Consider the following 14,651-nt stretch of genomic DNA (forward strand, 5'->3'; position numbering starts at 1 on the left):
ATTTGTCTTAAAAGTTTGCTTCACGTTGCAGCAGTCATGGCCTATAGCAAATAATTGTTACCAACAAGAGAAAACAACAAATTCTCTTTGTTTTATGGTTCACATAGCTACAAAGCAAACTTAAACAAATAGAAGTTCTTAAATTTTGAGCATAATGTAATATACCAATTAATTATATTGCTTACTGTTAAGAATAATTCACTGACATAATTATAGACATGGTCATGAAGCATATCTTAATCAGCTAGGCATAGATACCACATGTTAGATATATTACAACATTTATATATATCATCTATCCAATTAATTATTATCACAACCCAAATTAAAGTGTATGCCAATTATGGCAAATTATGTTGTGGATCTGTATGCACCATGCATGGTGCATACAGATCCACACGACGTCGTTTTAGCCTAATGACGCGGGGTTTTATAAAAAAAAAAAAAAAAAAATTCCGTTAACGGCGTTTACTTCCAATTTCCTTTTGAGTTTGTTTCCAAGTTTCAAACTCGATCGTTGGCAGTTGTTCGCTGTGGTATTGGCATTCGATATCACCGGAATCGCGATCGCAATCTCAATCGCATTCGCAAATCGCAATCGCAATCGCAATCGCAAATCGAAATCGGAGTGGGGATCGGGAATTACAAAGTGATTGCTAGATGGAGGATGGAACAGAGCAGACGAATTCCGCAGTTGGTGATTGGCATTCGATTCAAGGTGATCTTGTTATTGTTTTTGCAATTGTTCCTTTTGGTTTTTTGTATGATTATGTGATTAGCAGTGATGTTTGTGTCTAGAATCTGCAAATAGTTGTGCAAAATCACGTAAGTAATTTCCATAATTGTATAACAACAATTTCAGAATTTGAAAACAATAATTCCATAATTTCATAACTATATTTCCAGAATTGCATGTCTATATATTCAGAATTAGGGGGTACTCTGTTTTGGCAGTTTGTTGCGACTGTGTATCCAGAATTGTATAACTATATTTCCATAATCATATAACTATATATACAGAATCTGTAGACACTCTGTTTTTCTGTTTGATGAACTGTTTGAATTAATGTTCACCATGTCTATATAATGTAGTTAGTGAAGGCATTGTGGATGGTTCAGTGAGTTCAGATCAAGTAGATGTAGATGTTGATGGATCTTCATCAATTCCAGGTTTATTCATAGTGGTTTACCTTTTAATTAGCAAATTCTGGTTAGGAATTATATGTTAATGTAAATGGTTATTATTGTGTTATATTTACAGTTGATCAAGATTTGGTTGGTTTGGTAGTAAGTAATGCTAATGAGGCTTTTGAGGTGTATAACAGTTATGCATATAGACTTGGTTTTAGTGTGAGGAAGGGTCATCAACGATACAAGGGATCTTCGAACACAATTCAAATGAAGAAATTTTGTTGTTCTAAGGCTGGTTACAAGGCTAACAGTGGGGTTAAGGCTTATTCCAAAATTGACACAATGACAGGGTGTGGAGCGTTTGTTCAATTTGACGTGGGTGATGATGGGTTGTGGACAGTTACAAAACACGAGAAAGTGCACAATCACGAGTTATGTGTGTTCAACAAGAGTCATCTACTTCGTTCACATAGGAGTGTCGGAGATAATCAGCTCTTATATTTACAAGGTTTGAAGGACAGTGGTGTTGCATTGGCAGATGGTATTAGGTTCCTAAAACACCAATCGGGGGGGGGGGGGGGGGTCCCCTTTAGTTGGTTTCACCAGTAGAGATGCTTATAATTCAATGGCTGCGGATACTGTCAAGCGATTGGATGGAACGGATTCTAACTCTTTAATTGAAATTTTTAGGAGGAGGCAGTCTACCGAGACTGATTTTTTCTTTGATTTTGAACTTGATTTGGATGCAAGGTTGTGCAGTTTTTTTTGGAGGGATGGTCAAATGAGACGAGATTACGAGGTGTTTGGGGACTTGTTAGTGCATGATACGACATATCGCACAAACAAATACGATATGATTTGTGGCCCTTTCGTAGGGATGAATCACCATTGCATGAATGTAATGTTTAGATGCGGGTTTTTGATGAACGAGAGGATAGAATCGTTTGTGTGGTTGTTTAAAGCGTTTTCAAGATCAATGGGTGGCAAGTCTCCACAGACTATTATGACAGATCAATGTGCAGCTATGACTGCTGCTATATCTAAAGTGTTTCCAACATCACGTCATCGTCTTTGCATATGGCATATCGGTGAGAATTCAAAGAAGCATATCAAGACGTTAAGGAACAATAAGGATTTCTTGGATATGTTTAACTACGTGTTGAAATACACAGAGACCGAAGCTGAATTTCAAATCTATTGGACAAGGTATGTTAGTAATTAATCGTTTTTATTGCATTACGTTTCATATGCATATGAATTATGGATGTATAGTTTAACTATTATGGATGTATAGTATAGTAATTATGGATGTATAGTGCATCAATTATGGATATATAGTATTTCGATTATGGATATATAGCAGTTGAACTTTAGTGGTGGTGCCGGGAAATGTAGTATATGGATTATGGATATATAGTATTCCGATTATGGATATATAGTATACCGATTATGGATATATAGCAGTTGAACTTACTGGTGGTGTCTGGAAATGTAGTAGTATGGATTATGGATAAATAGTCTACCAATTATGGACATATAGTATTCAAATTATGTATATACAGCAATAGAAATTCTGAGTATGTGTTAGATGTGGTGATGCTGCTTGTTAATATTCTGCTTCATAAACATTTGGGATTTTGTCTTACCATTTTCAGGTTGGTGACTGATTATAAATGTCACAAGAATACTTGGTTAGAAAAGCTATATGACTGTAGGGAGAAGTGGTGTCCAGCATTTAACAAGGACTATTTTTCTGGGGGCATTCTATCATCACAAAGGAGTGAAACTACAAATCATTCAATTTCTAGAAGGTTGTCCAAGACAGCGGGTCTTTGTGATTTCTATTCATCGTTTGTAAGCGTAATTTCTGAATGGAGAAGTAAAGAGAACGGTGAAGACTTTCGGTGTGCTCAAGGGGTACCCGCTATGATGATGGAGCATGTGAAACTTCTTTCACATGCTAGAGATGTATACACGATTGAGATATATTTTCTGTTTGAGGAACAATTCATGAAAGGCAGTGCGTGTCATCAAGAGATGGTGTTGAATGATGGCCGTCAACAGAAGTATCACGTGTGGCGGCCAGATATAGATATTATAAGACATGAGGTTAGTTTTAACGCAGCCAACTTGGACATTTATTGTAGTTGCAAGTTGATGTCTGAGTTGGGAATTCTATGTTGTCATTGTATACGCATTCTTCACGTACATTGTGTTTCTAGTATTCCCGACAAATATATACTTAAAAGATGGACTAAAAAGGTTATTGATGGTAGGAATGTCAACATTGATTCTATGGTTTATAATGTTGGTGTTCCTCCATCAATTTGGGTGTTCGATATTAGTAGAAAATTTCAAAGATTAGTTGTGTCTAGTCAAGATAGCAGCGTAGCTAGGAAACTGTGTGACGAGGCTGTTGATGATGTAAAGAAAAAGGTTGAAGCCGAGGTTGGGCATGTGCATATTGAAGAGTGTGGTGTTTCATCTTCAAGTGGTGGTGTTCAAAATCCTTCAAGCCGGAGATTGAAAGGTGAGCGTAACAAAAGGAGGAGTGGTGTTATTGAAAAGAAGTACAGTCTTGCAAGGGGGAGAAGGAGTGCTGCAAATAAAGCTGCATTGAGTACAAAGGGTGCTGTTCAGTCTTTGGTGTTGGAAAACATATCCAAGCTTGCTGGGGATGGATACCTTGTACATCCAAGTTCTTCAAGTTTAGATTTTGTTCAGTTTAGTAAGGGTTTAGATGACAATGTAGGTGTAGATTGAGAAATACAATTTGTTATCATTGATTTTATGCAATTATACAGTTTTAGTTTTGTAATTCTGGATATGTAGTTTTGCAATTATGGAACTATAGTTATGAAATTATGGAATTATAGTTATGCAATTATGGAATTGTAGTCATGCAATTATGAAAGGTATGCAATTATGAAATTATAGTCATTCAATTATGAAAATATAGTTATGCATTTATGCATGTGTAGTCCCCATTGTGATGGAATTTGTAGTTATGAAATTGTGGTGTATAGTTATGCAAGTATGGATGTATAGTTTTGCAATTATGGTATTATTGTTACGCAATTATGGAACTATAGTTATGCAATTATGGAATTGTTTATATACAATTATGGAATTATAATTATGAAATTATAGAATTATAGTTATGTAATTATGGAACTATAGTTTTGCAATTCTGGATTTATAGTAGTCATGCAATTATAGATTTGATACATGAAAAAAAAAAAGTAAAGAAAAGAAAAGAAGAGAAAAGAGAAAGAGGTGCATAGATCAGATGTAAATTGTTATTTAGCTATTAACATCATGCATCCACATTCACAAAATACAAGTCACATTGTCAATGTAGTTCACAAAAACTTTCTAATTGTTTAGAATTCAGTCAACATGTTGAAGAATATTCATTCAATTCTTCTTCGAAACTCTTTTGGCCGCTTGCAGAATCTCCCCCCTGACTTCATTCATTCTCCACTTTATGAGGTTGGCAGCATATTTCGCTCGCAGTTCACACATGAAGCTTGCCTATAAACAAAGAACATTAAGTAATTAGTCATTTGCAGTTTTATTTATTTTTTAATGTATTTTGAAACTATAATATGTATGGTAGTCTTACATTCAAGCGCATATTTTTCTTGAATCCTGGCTGCCAGTCTTGTAGAGTCCCTCGGAATGTCTCCATATGCCGGAGTACATAGATCCCGCAATCAGTGACGTTTGCAGTGTTTGCCCAGTCCAACTTAAGGTACTTTATATCAACTTTTTGCAATTTCACATACAAGGAGTGGCACTCGGCCTTAAGGTAACCACTGAATGCTTCAATCTGGTCAGAAAAGTTAATTTAGTGTTAATAATGCTTTTAAGTCAGCAGATAGGTAATGGTAAGAATGTCAAGTTTTTTTTTTTATCAAAATTACCAATAAGTGTGGGCAGTTGCCATATTTGTCCTTCTCCGAAACACCAGTTGGTAACTCCTTGTTGTCAATGACCTGTACTTTATGTTCTTTCACATTGAAGCAGACCAAGAAGTAGTGACCATGGCGATGAACTGCGAAAAATATCTAATTCCAATTCAAAGTTAAAGCAATGTTAGTATTTTTTTGGACATGATAAAGTCAAATTTTTGGACATGGGTAATAGAACTTACCAGATCTGCATCACTGATGTCTAGATTCCCGAAGCTGGTTATTTCATACACTACTGGAAATTCTGAAATTTCCGACCACCTGAAAATGATCTTAAATTAAGTTGATACCAAAAAGTGGCCGGAAATAGCAACAAAGGTTTTTCCGGATACCAAAAATGGTCGGAACAAGACTTTCAACTTGATTTAAGATCACTTTCAGGTGGTCGGAAATTTCAGAATTTTTAGTAGTGATAGCTCAATCTCTCATTGAAATTCTTCATTTTTATGTGAGTTGGGAGATCCTTCATCCACTGGTCATTGGGATCAATTTGAAGCTGCACATACAAATGCAGGAATGAGTAGTCATAATCCAAATAATATTTGTTGAAAATGTTAAAGTTATACATACAGAGTTATATATATACATTTCCAGAATTGTACAACTATAGTTCCATAATTGGATAACTATAATTCCATAATTTCATATCAATAATTCCATAATTGCATATAACCAATTCCATAATTGCATAAGTATAGTTCTATAATTGCATAACTATAATTCCAGAATTACAAAACTATAAAACCAGGGGTTCACAGGTACACATCCAGAACTGAATAACTATATATCCATAATCTAAAAACTATATATTCATAATTTGTGAACACTTACATGTACTAGGATGGAGAAGTAGACCCGCTTTGTCTCCCCAACCGCACGGGGCATGTTCAGCAATGTAAAACGTAGGGACCAGACATCTAGGAAGCTGCTCAGTAGCTCACCATTGCACATAGTTGCAAAATCGTCCCTTGTCAAGTAGTAATCACCATATTTGAACAATGTCTCTCTACAATACAGTAAATAAATAAATATAAGAACATAAATTAATGAATAAAATTTAAGTAAAATAGGTGGATGGAAACATACCCTCCCGGGTGCTCACTCGAGGCTTCCAAAAATGCATAGTTTGAAAAAACCTTTTCTTTGGGAGTTGCATTATTGATGGAGCCTTTGTTCTTATTCCAATATGGTGACCTCAAATGAAGCGGGATGTTCCTGAATTTGCGCACAGGTCTCTTTCTCACAGTAACATCCTCAACATCAGATTCACTTTCATCCATAGCCCTGTTGTCCAGAAAAAAACAGAGGCAGTTCATAACCCCACAAGTATAATTCCAGAATTGTATAACTACATTTCCATAATCTATAAACTATATGTCCATAATTTGAGAAATACAAATCCATAATTATAAAGAAATCAACGTCAATAGTTGAATAAGAATATATTCATATTAATCAAACTTAATATTCATAATTATTGATGAATTGAAAACCATATTCATAGTCTAAATCTGCATAAGAAAGCAGTAACCTACTTATCAAATTCATCAATCTCAGCAGCAGTTTGGGCAGCAGGGGTAGTAGGAGTGGTGGATTTTTCGAATGGCACTCTGATTAGTAATGGAGTTGCTTCCTTCTCTGTTGAGGTTGATACTCCTGCACTCCTCACAATGTTATCCACCAAGGTGTCCAAAGGCTGCTGTTGAGATGGTGGTGGGGTTGGTGTAGAGCGTCCAAGTAGCTCAAACGATGGGACTTCTATTTCCATTTCCTTTCTTGTTTTTTCAAAAGCTGCTACCAGAGAATTAATTGCTGATGTGAAGCTTTCACTTCCGAAGAAGATGTCATCCAATTGCGAGGCAGTTGGGCTAGGAGTCGGTTGAATTGTGCTTGCAGCACTCAGCATTGTTGATATTCCTGAAAAAGCCCTCTTCATGATTTCAACCGGGGCCCCTTGCTTGCCAATGTCAGACATGACCTGACCGAACTCAAGGACATCTGCTGTAAGCCGTTGAAGCACATTTGTTACTCGGTCAACATTTGTCAGAGGCACACATGGAGCTGGAATAGTTGGTGTAGCAGCAGGGCTGGACACTCGCCTTGGTATTGCAGCAGGAGGAGGTGCAGGTCGGGGTGATGATGTAGATGCAATGGCAGTAGGTCTCTGAAATCGAGGGATAACTTTGCCCTTACCAAAACCCCCTGATTTTATCTCAGCCGATACTCGCTTGCGTACAAGGCTTTTTGTCCAAGCTTTTATTGCTGGGAATGTGCGGGTGACGGTCATGCCTCTGAACTGTACTCGGTCAAAGTAGAAGAGCTTCAAGAATTACAGAAGAGTATGTTAAGGAATTGAATAACTACATATCCAGAATTGCATATCTATAATTCCATAATTGCATAACTATAATTCCATAATTATAAAACTAGATATCCAGAATTGCATATCTATAATTCCATAATTGCATAACTATAATTCCATAATTGGATGACTATAATTCCATAATCCATAAACTACACATCTATAATTGAATAACTATAATTCCATAATTGTAAAACTATTATTCCATAATTGGAAAACCACAATTCCACAATTACAAAACTACACATTCATAAGGGCATAACCACACATACAGAATTGCATATCTATGATTCCATAATTGCATGAATATAATTACATAATTAGAACATTTTATGTATAATGGGATATTACCAGGATGAATACCATTGGACCTCCAAAGGATCTGGTAGGAGAGTCTTTGTAAATGTCATACGAATCAATTAAAGAATTGTACGTGTACTTGCACCAATTAAGTCTTGAGATTGACCGGATGTTAAGCAATGACTTGATAACTCGATAGTTGGCATATCTTCCAGTATTTCCCCGGAGCAGAGATGAGACAACAAACACCACAAAGTCTCTCTTGAAGGCATCTCCATGGTCACCTCTCCTGATTATTTCATCAGGCATCTTTGTTGTTATGGGTGACCCTGACCTGACATTCCATCTTTTCCTCCACTCAGTCAGGACCTTATTATATGCAGCTGTAGAATTTTCCTCACTCTTTGTACCTTCCTCAACATCTCTCTTCCCCCGGGGGAGTCCCAAGATGTATTCAACATCCTCTTCACCGACATGTAGATGGTCACCATCCAATATGAAGTCTGATTTGAAAACATCAAACCTTTGCAGGAGATACTCAACAAGTTGTGAGTAATTGCTTGAGAATTGTAGGTGCAGCAGCCCTCCAAAACCCATATCAATCACAGCATCCTTTTGGTCCTGTGTTAGACGCTGGACAAGGTCATACATTTGCTTGGGACCCATTCGTGTACTGAAGTAATTCACATCAGGGTCCCGTACTCTCTCTCGCTTTTGTGGTGGTGCCCTCTTTCTTTTTACAGCTGCTGGTTGTTGCCTTGTCGAAGGCTCTGCTTGATCTTCCTGGGCAGGGGTGAGTTGAGCAGCTTGTGAGCTCAATACTGCTCTGGTTGTTCTCTTTTTTACTGACTTCACAAATTGACTAAGCGTAGAATCATCTGCCACACCTGACTGATCCATTTCTGCAAATAAAAAACATCAAGTGAGGTTAACAGAGTACTATATCCAAAACTTCATAACTACAATTCCATAAACACACAACTATACTTCCAGAATTGTAAAACTACAATTGCATAATCTCATAAGTATACCACAAGGCAAGTTATGCTAAAAAGGATTTGAATGCAGTTTGGTGCACAGAGTAAGGTTCACAGAGTAATACATCCAAAACTGTATAACTATAATTCCATAAACGCACAATTATACTTCCAAAATTGTACAACTACAATTCCATAAGCATACCTACAAGGCAAATTATGCTAAAAAGGCATTGATGCAGTTTGGTGCACAGAGTAAGGTTCACAGAGTACTACATCCAAAACTCTATAACTACAATTCCATAAACACACAACTATATTTCCAAAATTGTAAAACTACAATTCCATAAGTATACCCACAAGGCAAATTATGCTAAGAAGGCATGAATGCAGTTTGGTGCACAGAGTAAGGTTAACAGAGTATTACACCCAAAACTGTATATCTACAATTCCATAAATGTACAACTATACTTCCAAAATTGTACAACTACAGTTCCATAAACTTATAAATATACTCATAAACCCATAATCATAACCATACACGTTAATAATCAAATAACTATACATTCATACAAGATTAAACAGTATAAAACCCTAGTTTAAAATTTCATAAACATATACTCAAAATGAATGCTTGTTTTGTGTAAATGCATTATGTATCAACGTAAAATGCATTTATACCTGTTATAGGATGATGATGATGAGCTCTGGTTTACAGAGAAAGCGCTGTTGAATACGCGATGATCGGACGCCGGCGACAATAGCGACGACGAGTGTGTGTGAAAGCTAGAAAATGCTGAAAAAATGGTAAGGAAATGGAGATGACTGTAGCGTCTACGGAGGGTATCGTGTTGGAGAAGGAAGGGAGTGCGGGAAGTGAAATGCAATGGAGAAGAAACGAAGGAGCACTGTTTTATATTTAAAAAAAAAAAAAAATCTGATTGGTGGAGTGAAACGGTGCCACTAACGGCACCGTTACTCCCTAAACGACGTCGTGTGGATCCGGATGCACCAAGTATGGTGCAAACGGATGCACAGCATAACGATTGGCCAATTATGCTACCATGGCAGAGAGCATACCATATATGGATAAACATGTAATCACGTTAGAATTAGGAGCATTCTGGATATTGGCCATTTGGCCATAACTAGTATCAACATGTGGCACAGCCAATATGGCAACACCTTGAGCAATAAAAGCATTATTTCTAACATGTGCAGAACTTGGCAGTGTAACAATATTCACATTAGCTTGAGTAACACATGAAGCATTTTTTGATAATCATTAACATCACATGAGGCAAGTTGAGGCATACCTGGAAGATCAACACACCAAAGATTAATATGAATTGGATGTCCACCAACAATTCGTCTGGCCAGCATATTAATATGATCAACGCAATGCCGGGATTAATTCACGGGGAGAGCGAATCCCGTCGTTGCCGACAACCAGTCGTCTTGGGTTTGATCTTCCGACGACAAACACTGGACTGTGAAGTCCGATCATCGACTCCGTCTCACGCCTTTCGCCTACGCGATCGACCACCGGCGTCTAGCCTAGGTCGCCGGTTGATTTCAATACAGAGAGGCCGATGATCTGGTCTGGTTTTGTCGCTGACTCCGACTCTCGTCGTCGAAGGAGGAAAACAAAAGCAACGCAGATGACGGAGAACATATTTTATTTATCGTAATTTTTTTTATTCCCTTATCTTTACATCAACGATAATATGCAATCTTCGAAGGCAATTCAGCAACAAATGGATCCTTCAATTGACCAGATGGCTGAATCTAACATTTGAGGCAATTCTGATTTAAACTTCCAAGCAATATCCTAGGATCTCTCCTTCTTTTTTTCGCCATAAGACAACCTCCATGCCAACTTAGACTATGACATCTCCAGATCCTATCCATTTGGACATGAGTAAGTGGTTGCTGCGTCACAGCCTGGCAAAGAACGAAGGTCCCAGGGTGAGAACCAGTACAGGGAGGCGGCACAACCGTAGTGTGAAACTGGGAGGCTCCACCGTCATCTGCCAATCCAGTTCGCCGGGATGGCAGCTGTTGGCAGTGATCCGTCGCCGCCTGTGTGCGGTCAACAATTGGAGTAGCAGAGGTTGGTCCCGACGACAAGGCGAGGCCTGTTCGGAACAATTCCTTGATTGGTCGGCTCTGATCTATCGCCGGTAATTACAGCGGTGGAACGACAGTAATCATGGGGAATGAGCGTCGATCTACCAGATGTTGTTCGCGATCACAAGGCGGCGGAGGGATTGACGGCGATGACAATCTTCGGTTGTGCCCCGAAACTTCAATCTAAACCAGATTACATTGTGTATGTAGAGCAAAGTACTAATAACGTGTTAAAAGTAAAATTAGAATAAAGAGATAAGGGTGAAGGGGAGAATCACCTTGTCATTCATTCTTTCCATTGTAAGAATATATATACATTTAAAGAAACGTAACGAAAACAATAATGAATAATTATATAACTGTTACAACCGTTACAATACTATATAATAATGTCCATAATAAGTATAATATTTATAACAATAAGATTATTTTTTATTTTTTTGTACCCATAATAAGATTTTGTCTTATACTAAAATTTTAACATTAATACGATATATATTTGAATTTGTCTATATGAAAAGCTTCAATATTTATATATTGTTTATCAAATTTGATTGGTGAATTCTATCTTCGTCATTTCTTTCAAAAATAAATAAACTAAAGCATCATGGAGACTACTGCATATTCCATGTTCTCTATTGTGGCATTATGGCGAATAACTTATTTGTGAATTTTATGAGTCATCCTCGTTGTACCAAACACAAATATATTTATTAATTTATTAGAACATTTAAGCTTGAAAAAAAAAAAACTATTTATTTTTGAAAATTTGCCATGAATCTTAGAAGTGGAGGTGAGACAAATCTAAAGAGATTAAAGAATTCATTTGAAAAACTATTTTGGTTGCGTAAATAATTTAAAAAGTTTTATAATTTTTTAAAATACCTTTAACGCTCTCTTTTACCCAATTGATAAAGCTGGAGATTAATGACGAAATAGAAATGTTGGTAAATATTGATAGAACAACCATTAATGCCGATGAGATACAAAGACAATAATGGTGATAAACTCCCTTTCACATTCCTTCTAGATTGTGTTAAGATTAGAACTAAGTATCATAAAACAAAATTATGGATTAATGGTTACACACATTCTTAAAAATAATGACAAATTTATATCAATTAAATATTCAAAGTTAAAAAATTATTTGCAAAAACGAATTTAATAAGATCAAATTTGCCTTTTTAATGACGTAACAAAATATGATTGATTACATAATATTTATACATCCATAGTACATTAAATAATGAAATAGTCCACCAAAGAAAAAACAAAGTAGGAACTCAGACAAGCTGTGGAGCGCCAAATTACCACAAGAGCAAAACTTTCATCATTGCACCAGCCGGGAATCGAACCCGGGTCTGTACCGTGGCAGGGTACTATTCTACCACTAGACCACTGGTGCTTCTGGTTTACACCACTGAATTCCTTATACAGTAAGTGGCGTATTACCAAAACTTCTATAAATCAATGGACATATTATTATCAATATATTATGAAGATGAACTTGTCCTATCAAAAAATTTAGGAGAATTATCATTGTATTATTTAAATTACTACTAATTAAAGTTCAATATGATTAAGTTTTACGGTAAATATTTAAATAGATAAAATTAAATTAAGTCAAAGATCAGTGACAAATAATTATCAATGGTGATAAAAAAAAAAAACTTTATCTTATTATATTACTTTTAATACTTTTTTAAAAAAGTAAATGTGACCTTTGTAGTAATCTCTTAAAACATATCTTTTACAAGTTTTTTGATAAATATAATCTTAAATAATAAAATTTTTTATATACAATGATAGCATAAATGAATACTTTTGAAATTCTTTTTTAGACACAGAAAAAGAAAAATGTATTCAATCAAAAAGAATAAACAAATGAAATCGAATCCAAGTTCGTGTAACATGACAGACTACTATTCTAGTACTAGATAACTCATGCTTAATATTTCATTGTACCGAATTAATTTTGATTATCAAACATCATCTACATTTGTTATTCTATCCTTAAATGATGAAATTTTATGTTCTATATATATATATATATATATATATATATATATATATATATATATATATACAAATCTAATAAGAGCTAGCCAATAATGTTAGGCCCTTAACTGAACAAAAAAATGTCGGTAGTAGTTGTTTCGTAAAATAAATGGTTCATATTATTTTGATTTTAGTATTTTGTAATGATTTTTCTTATTTACCATCTATTATATTATTTTCTTCCTTTAAATAACCCTAAATTCCGTTAGTATAAACTTTAGTAACGGAGTATTTCCTTAACTATTTATTATTGTTAACATACTCATTAATTTATATAAGAAAGGTTTTAGGTTCGAATCTCATCCCACTTAGAGTTGACATAATTGTTAAACATATATTATGAATATGTTAAAATGTATTAAAAAATATATATAATATAAAATTTAACATAAACTTTGATCAAATAATTAGACCGACTAAATACATAGCATTCAAAGTTTGAACATCAAAGATTATAAATCAGGAACTTTAAAAATCATTTAATTTTCTTAATTTAAAAAAAATTAGGTTAAGTTTTTTTTTGTTTACGTTTAATTAATCTTATTTTGATTATTTAGAACAAAACTTAATAATTCAATTATGTTTCTGCATTATTGGAATGATTTAGGTCATTGTTGTATTAATATTTTTTGTATTTTTGTTATAATGGTACAATTGTACATTACTTTAAAAATATTATACTATTATTTTTTTATCGGACAAAATTGTTCTTACATCATTGTCAGATCTGCGCGGCCTAACTACAAAGTTGTTGATCATAAATACAATTACACATAGACTCTAAAACGGTAGGACTATTTTCTAAATAATTGACAATTTTAAAATCCTACTAGCTCCAATTGAACAAGTTTACACATTAGAATTTTATGAATGCATGAAAACTTCTAAAGAAATTTGTAAGTTAATTTTTACTATATTATAACAATATCTATTGTAACCATATATTTTGAATTATTTATTATCATCCTCTATTGATAGCAATTGTAGCAATTGTCATTGACAAACTCTCAAAACAATTTGTCTCAACAAGGAATGAAAATTAAAAAAAAAAAAATCATTGATTTCATTATTGTTGATGAAAAGTATGTACGCCACTTTATTATTCTTATTAAATTAAATAAATTAATAGCTATAACAAAAAGTAATACATATGCATTTAATTAATTTAGAATTAGATGTTTATAATGCTTTATTTTTTTAAAAAATATTCATTATAAAAAATTTTAAAAGAAATATAATTTCATTAGTTATATTATCTTTATTTTTTATAATTCAAAGATTCTTTACCTTCAAATTTATTAATTTATTAATTTATTACATTGTCCATTATCTTCTTTTTACATTATCTTGTAATTAAATATCAAAAGTTATACTTTTAAAAGGGAAAGGTTGACATGCAATCACAAAAAGTCAAGGAAATTCAGACCTCTTCCAGGTTTGATCAGACGTTATGCCATGGAACCGTGTTCACCATTCATGGTGAACACGGTTCCAACGGTGTTAGTACACCGTTATCTCTTTTTTTTTTTTTTTTTTCTTAATTAATTGCGTGATTTTTCTTCTTTATTTTCACATTTTGCGGTTTCACTTTAATTTGAGGTGAACAAAGATTTCAGACATTCATAAATTATGAATTCATGCCTGCACATTCACTTTGGAACCATGCCTACACATTCCCGTTCGAAATCACGGACATTCATAAATTATGAATCCATGCCT

At 34.5% G+C, this 14,651-nt stretch overlaps 1 protein-coding gene and 1 non-coding gene across 2 annotated transcripts; one reads left to right on the forward strand and one right to left on the reverse strand.

Moving 5' to 3' along the window:
* The first annotated feature begins 660 nt into the window (after positions 1-660).
* Positions 661-3,894, forward strand: LOC109150162 (protein FAR1-RELATED SEQUENCE 7-like). The gene is made up of 7 exons (XM_019298069.1): positions 661-754; positions 1,093-1,170; positions 1,262-1,679; positions 1,822-1,944; positions 2,041-2,219; positions 2,304-2,337; positions 2,787-3,894. The coding sequence occupies exons 1-7, from the start codon at positions 661-663 to the stop codon at positions 3,892-3,894; spliced, it is 2,034 nt and encodes a 677-aa protein (XP_019153614.1).
* An 8,314-nt stretch (positions 3,895-12,208) lies between these two features.
* On the reverse strand, positions 12,209-12,279 carry TRNAG-GCC. The gene has a single exon. It is a non-coding gene; the product is annotated as a tRNA-Gly (tRNA).
* Between the last annotated feature and the right edge of the window lie 2,372 nt (positions 12,280-14,651).

This window comes from Ipomoea nil, unplaced genomic scaffold, assembly GCF_001879475.1.
Source record: "Ipomoea nil cultivar Tokyo-kokei standard unplaced genomic scaffold, Asagao_1.1 scaffold2216, whole genome shotgun sequence".
NCBI lineage: Eukaryota > Viridiplantae > Streptophyta > Magnoliopsida > Solanales > Convolvulaceae > Ipomoea > Ipomoea nil.

Coding starts and splice junctions, on each gene's coding strand:
- LOC109150162 (XM_019298069.1), top strand. CDS start 661: ATGGAGGATGGAACAGAGCAGACGAATTCCGCAGTTGGTGATTGGCAT. Junction 1,945..2,040: donor TACGAGGTGTTTGGGGACTT/GTTAGTGCATGA, acceptor TGTAATGTTTAG/ATGCGGGTTTTTGATGAACG. Junction 2,220..2,303: donor TCTTTGCATATGGCATATCG/GTGAGAATTCAA, acceptor TGAAATACACAG/AGACCGAAGCTGAATTTCAA.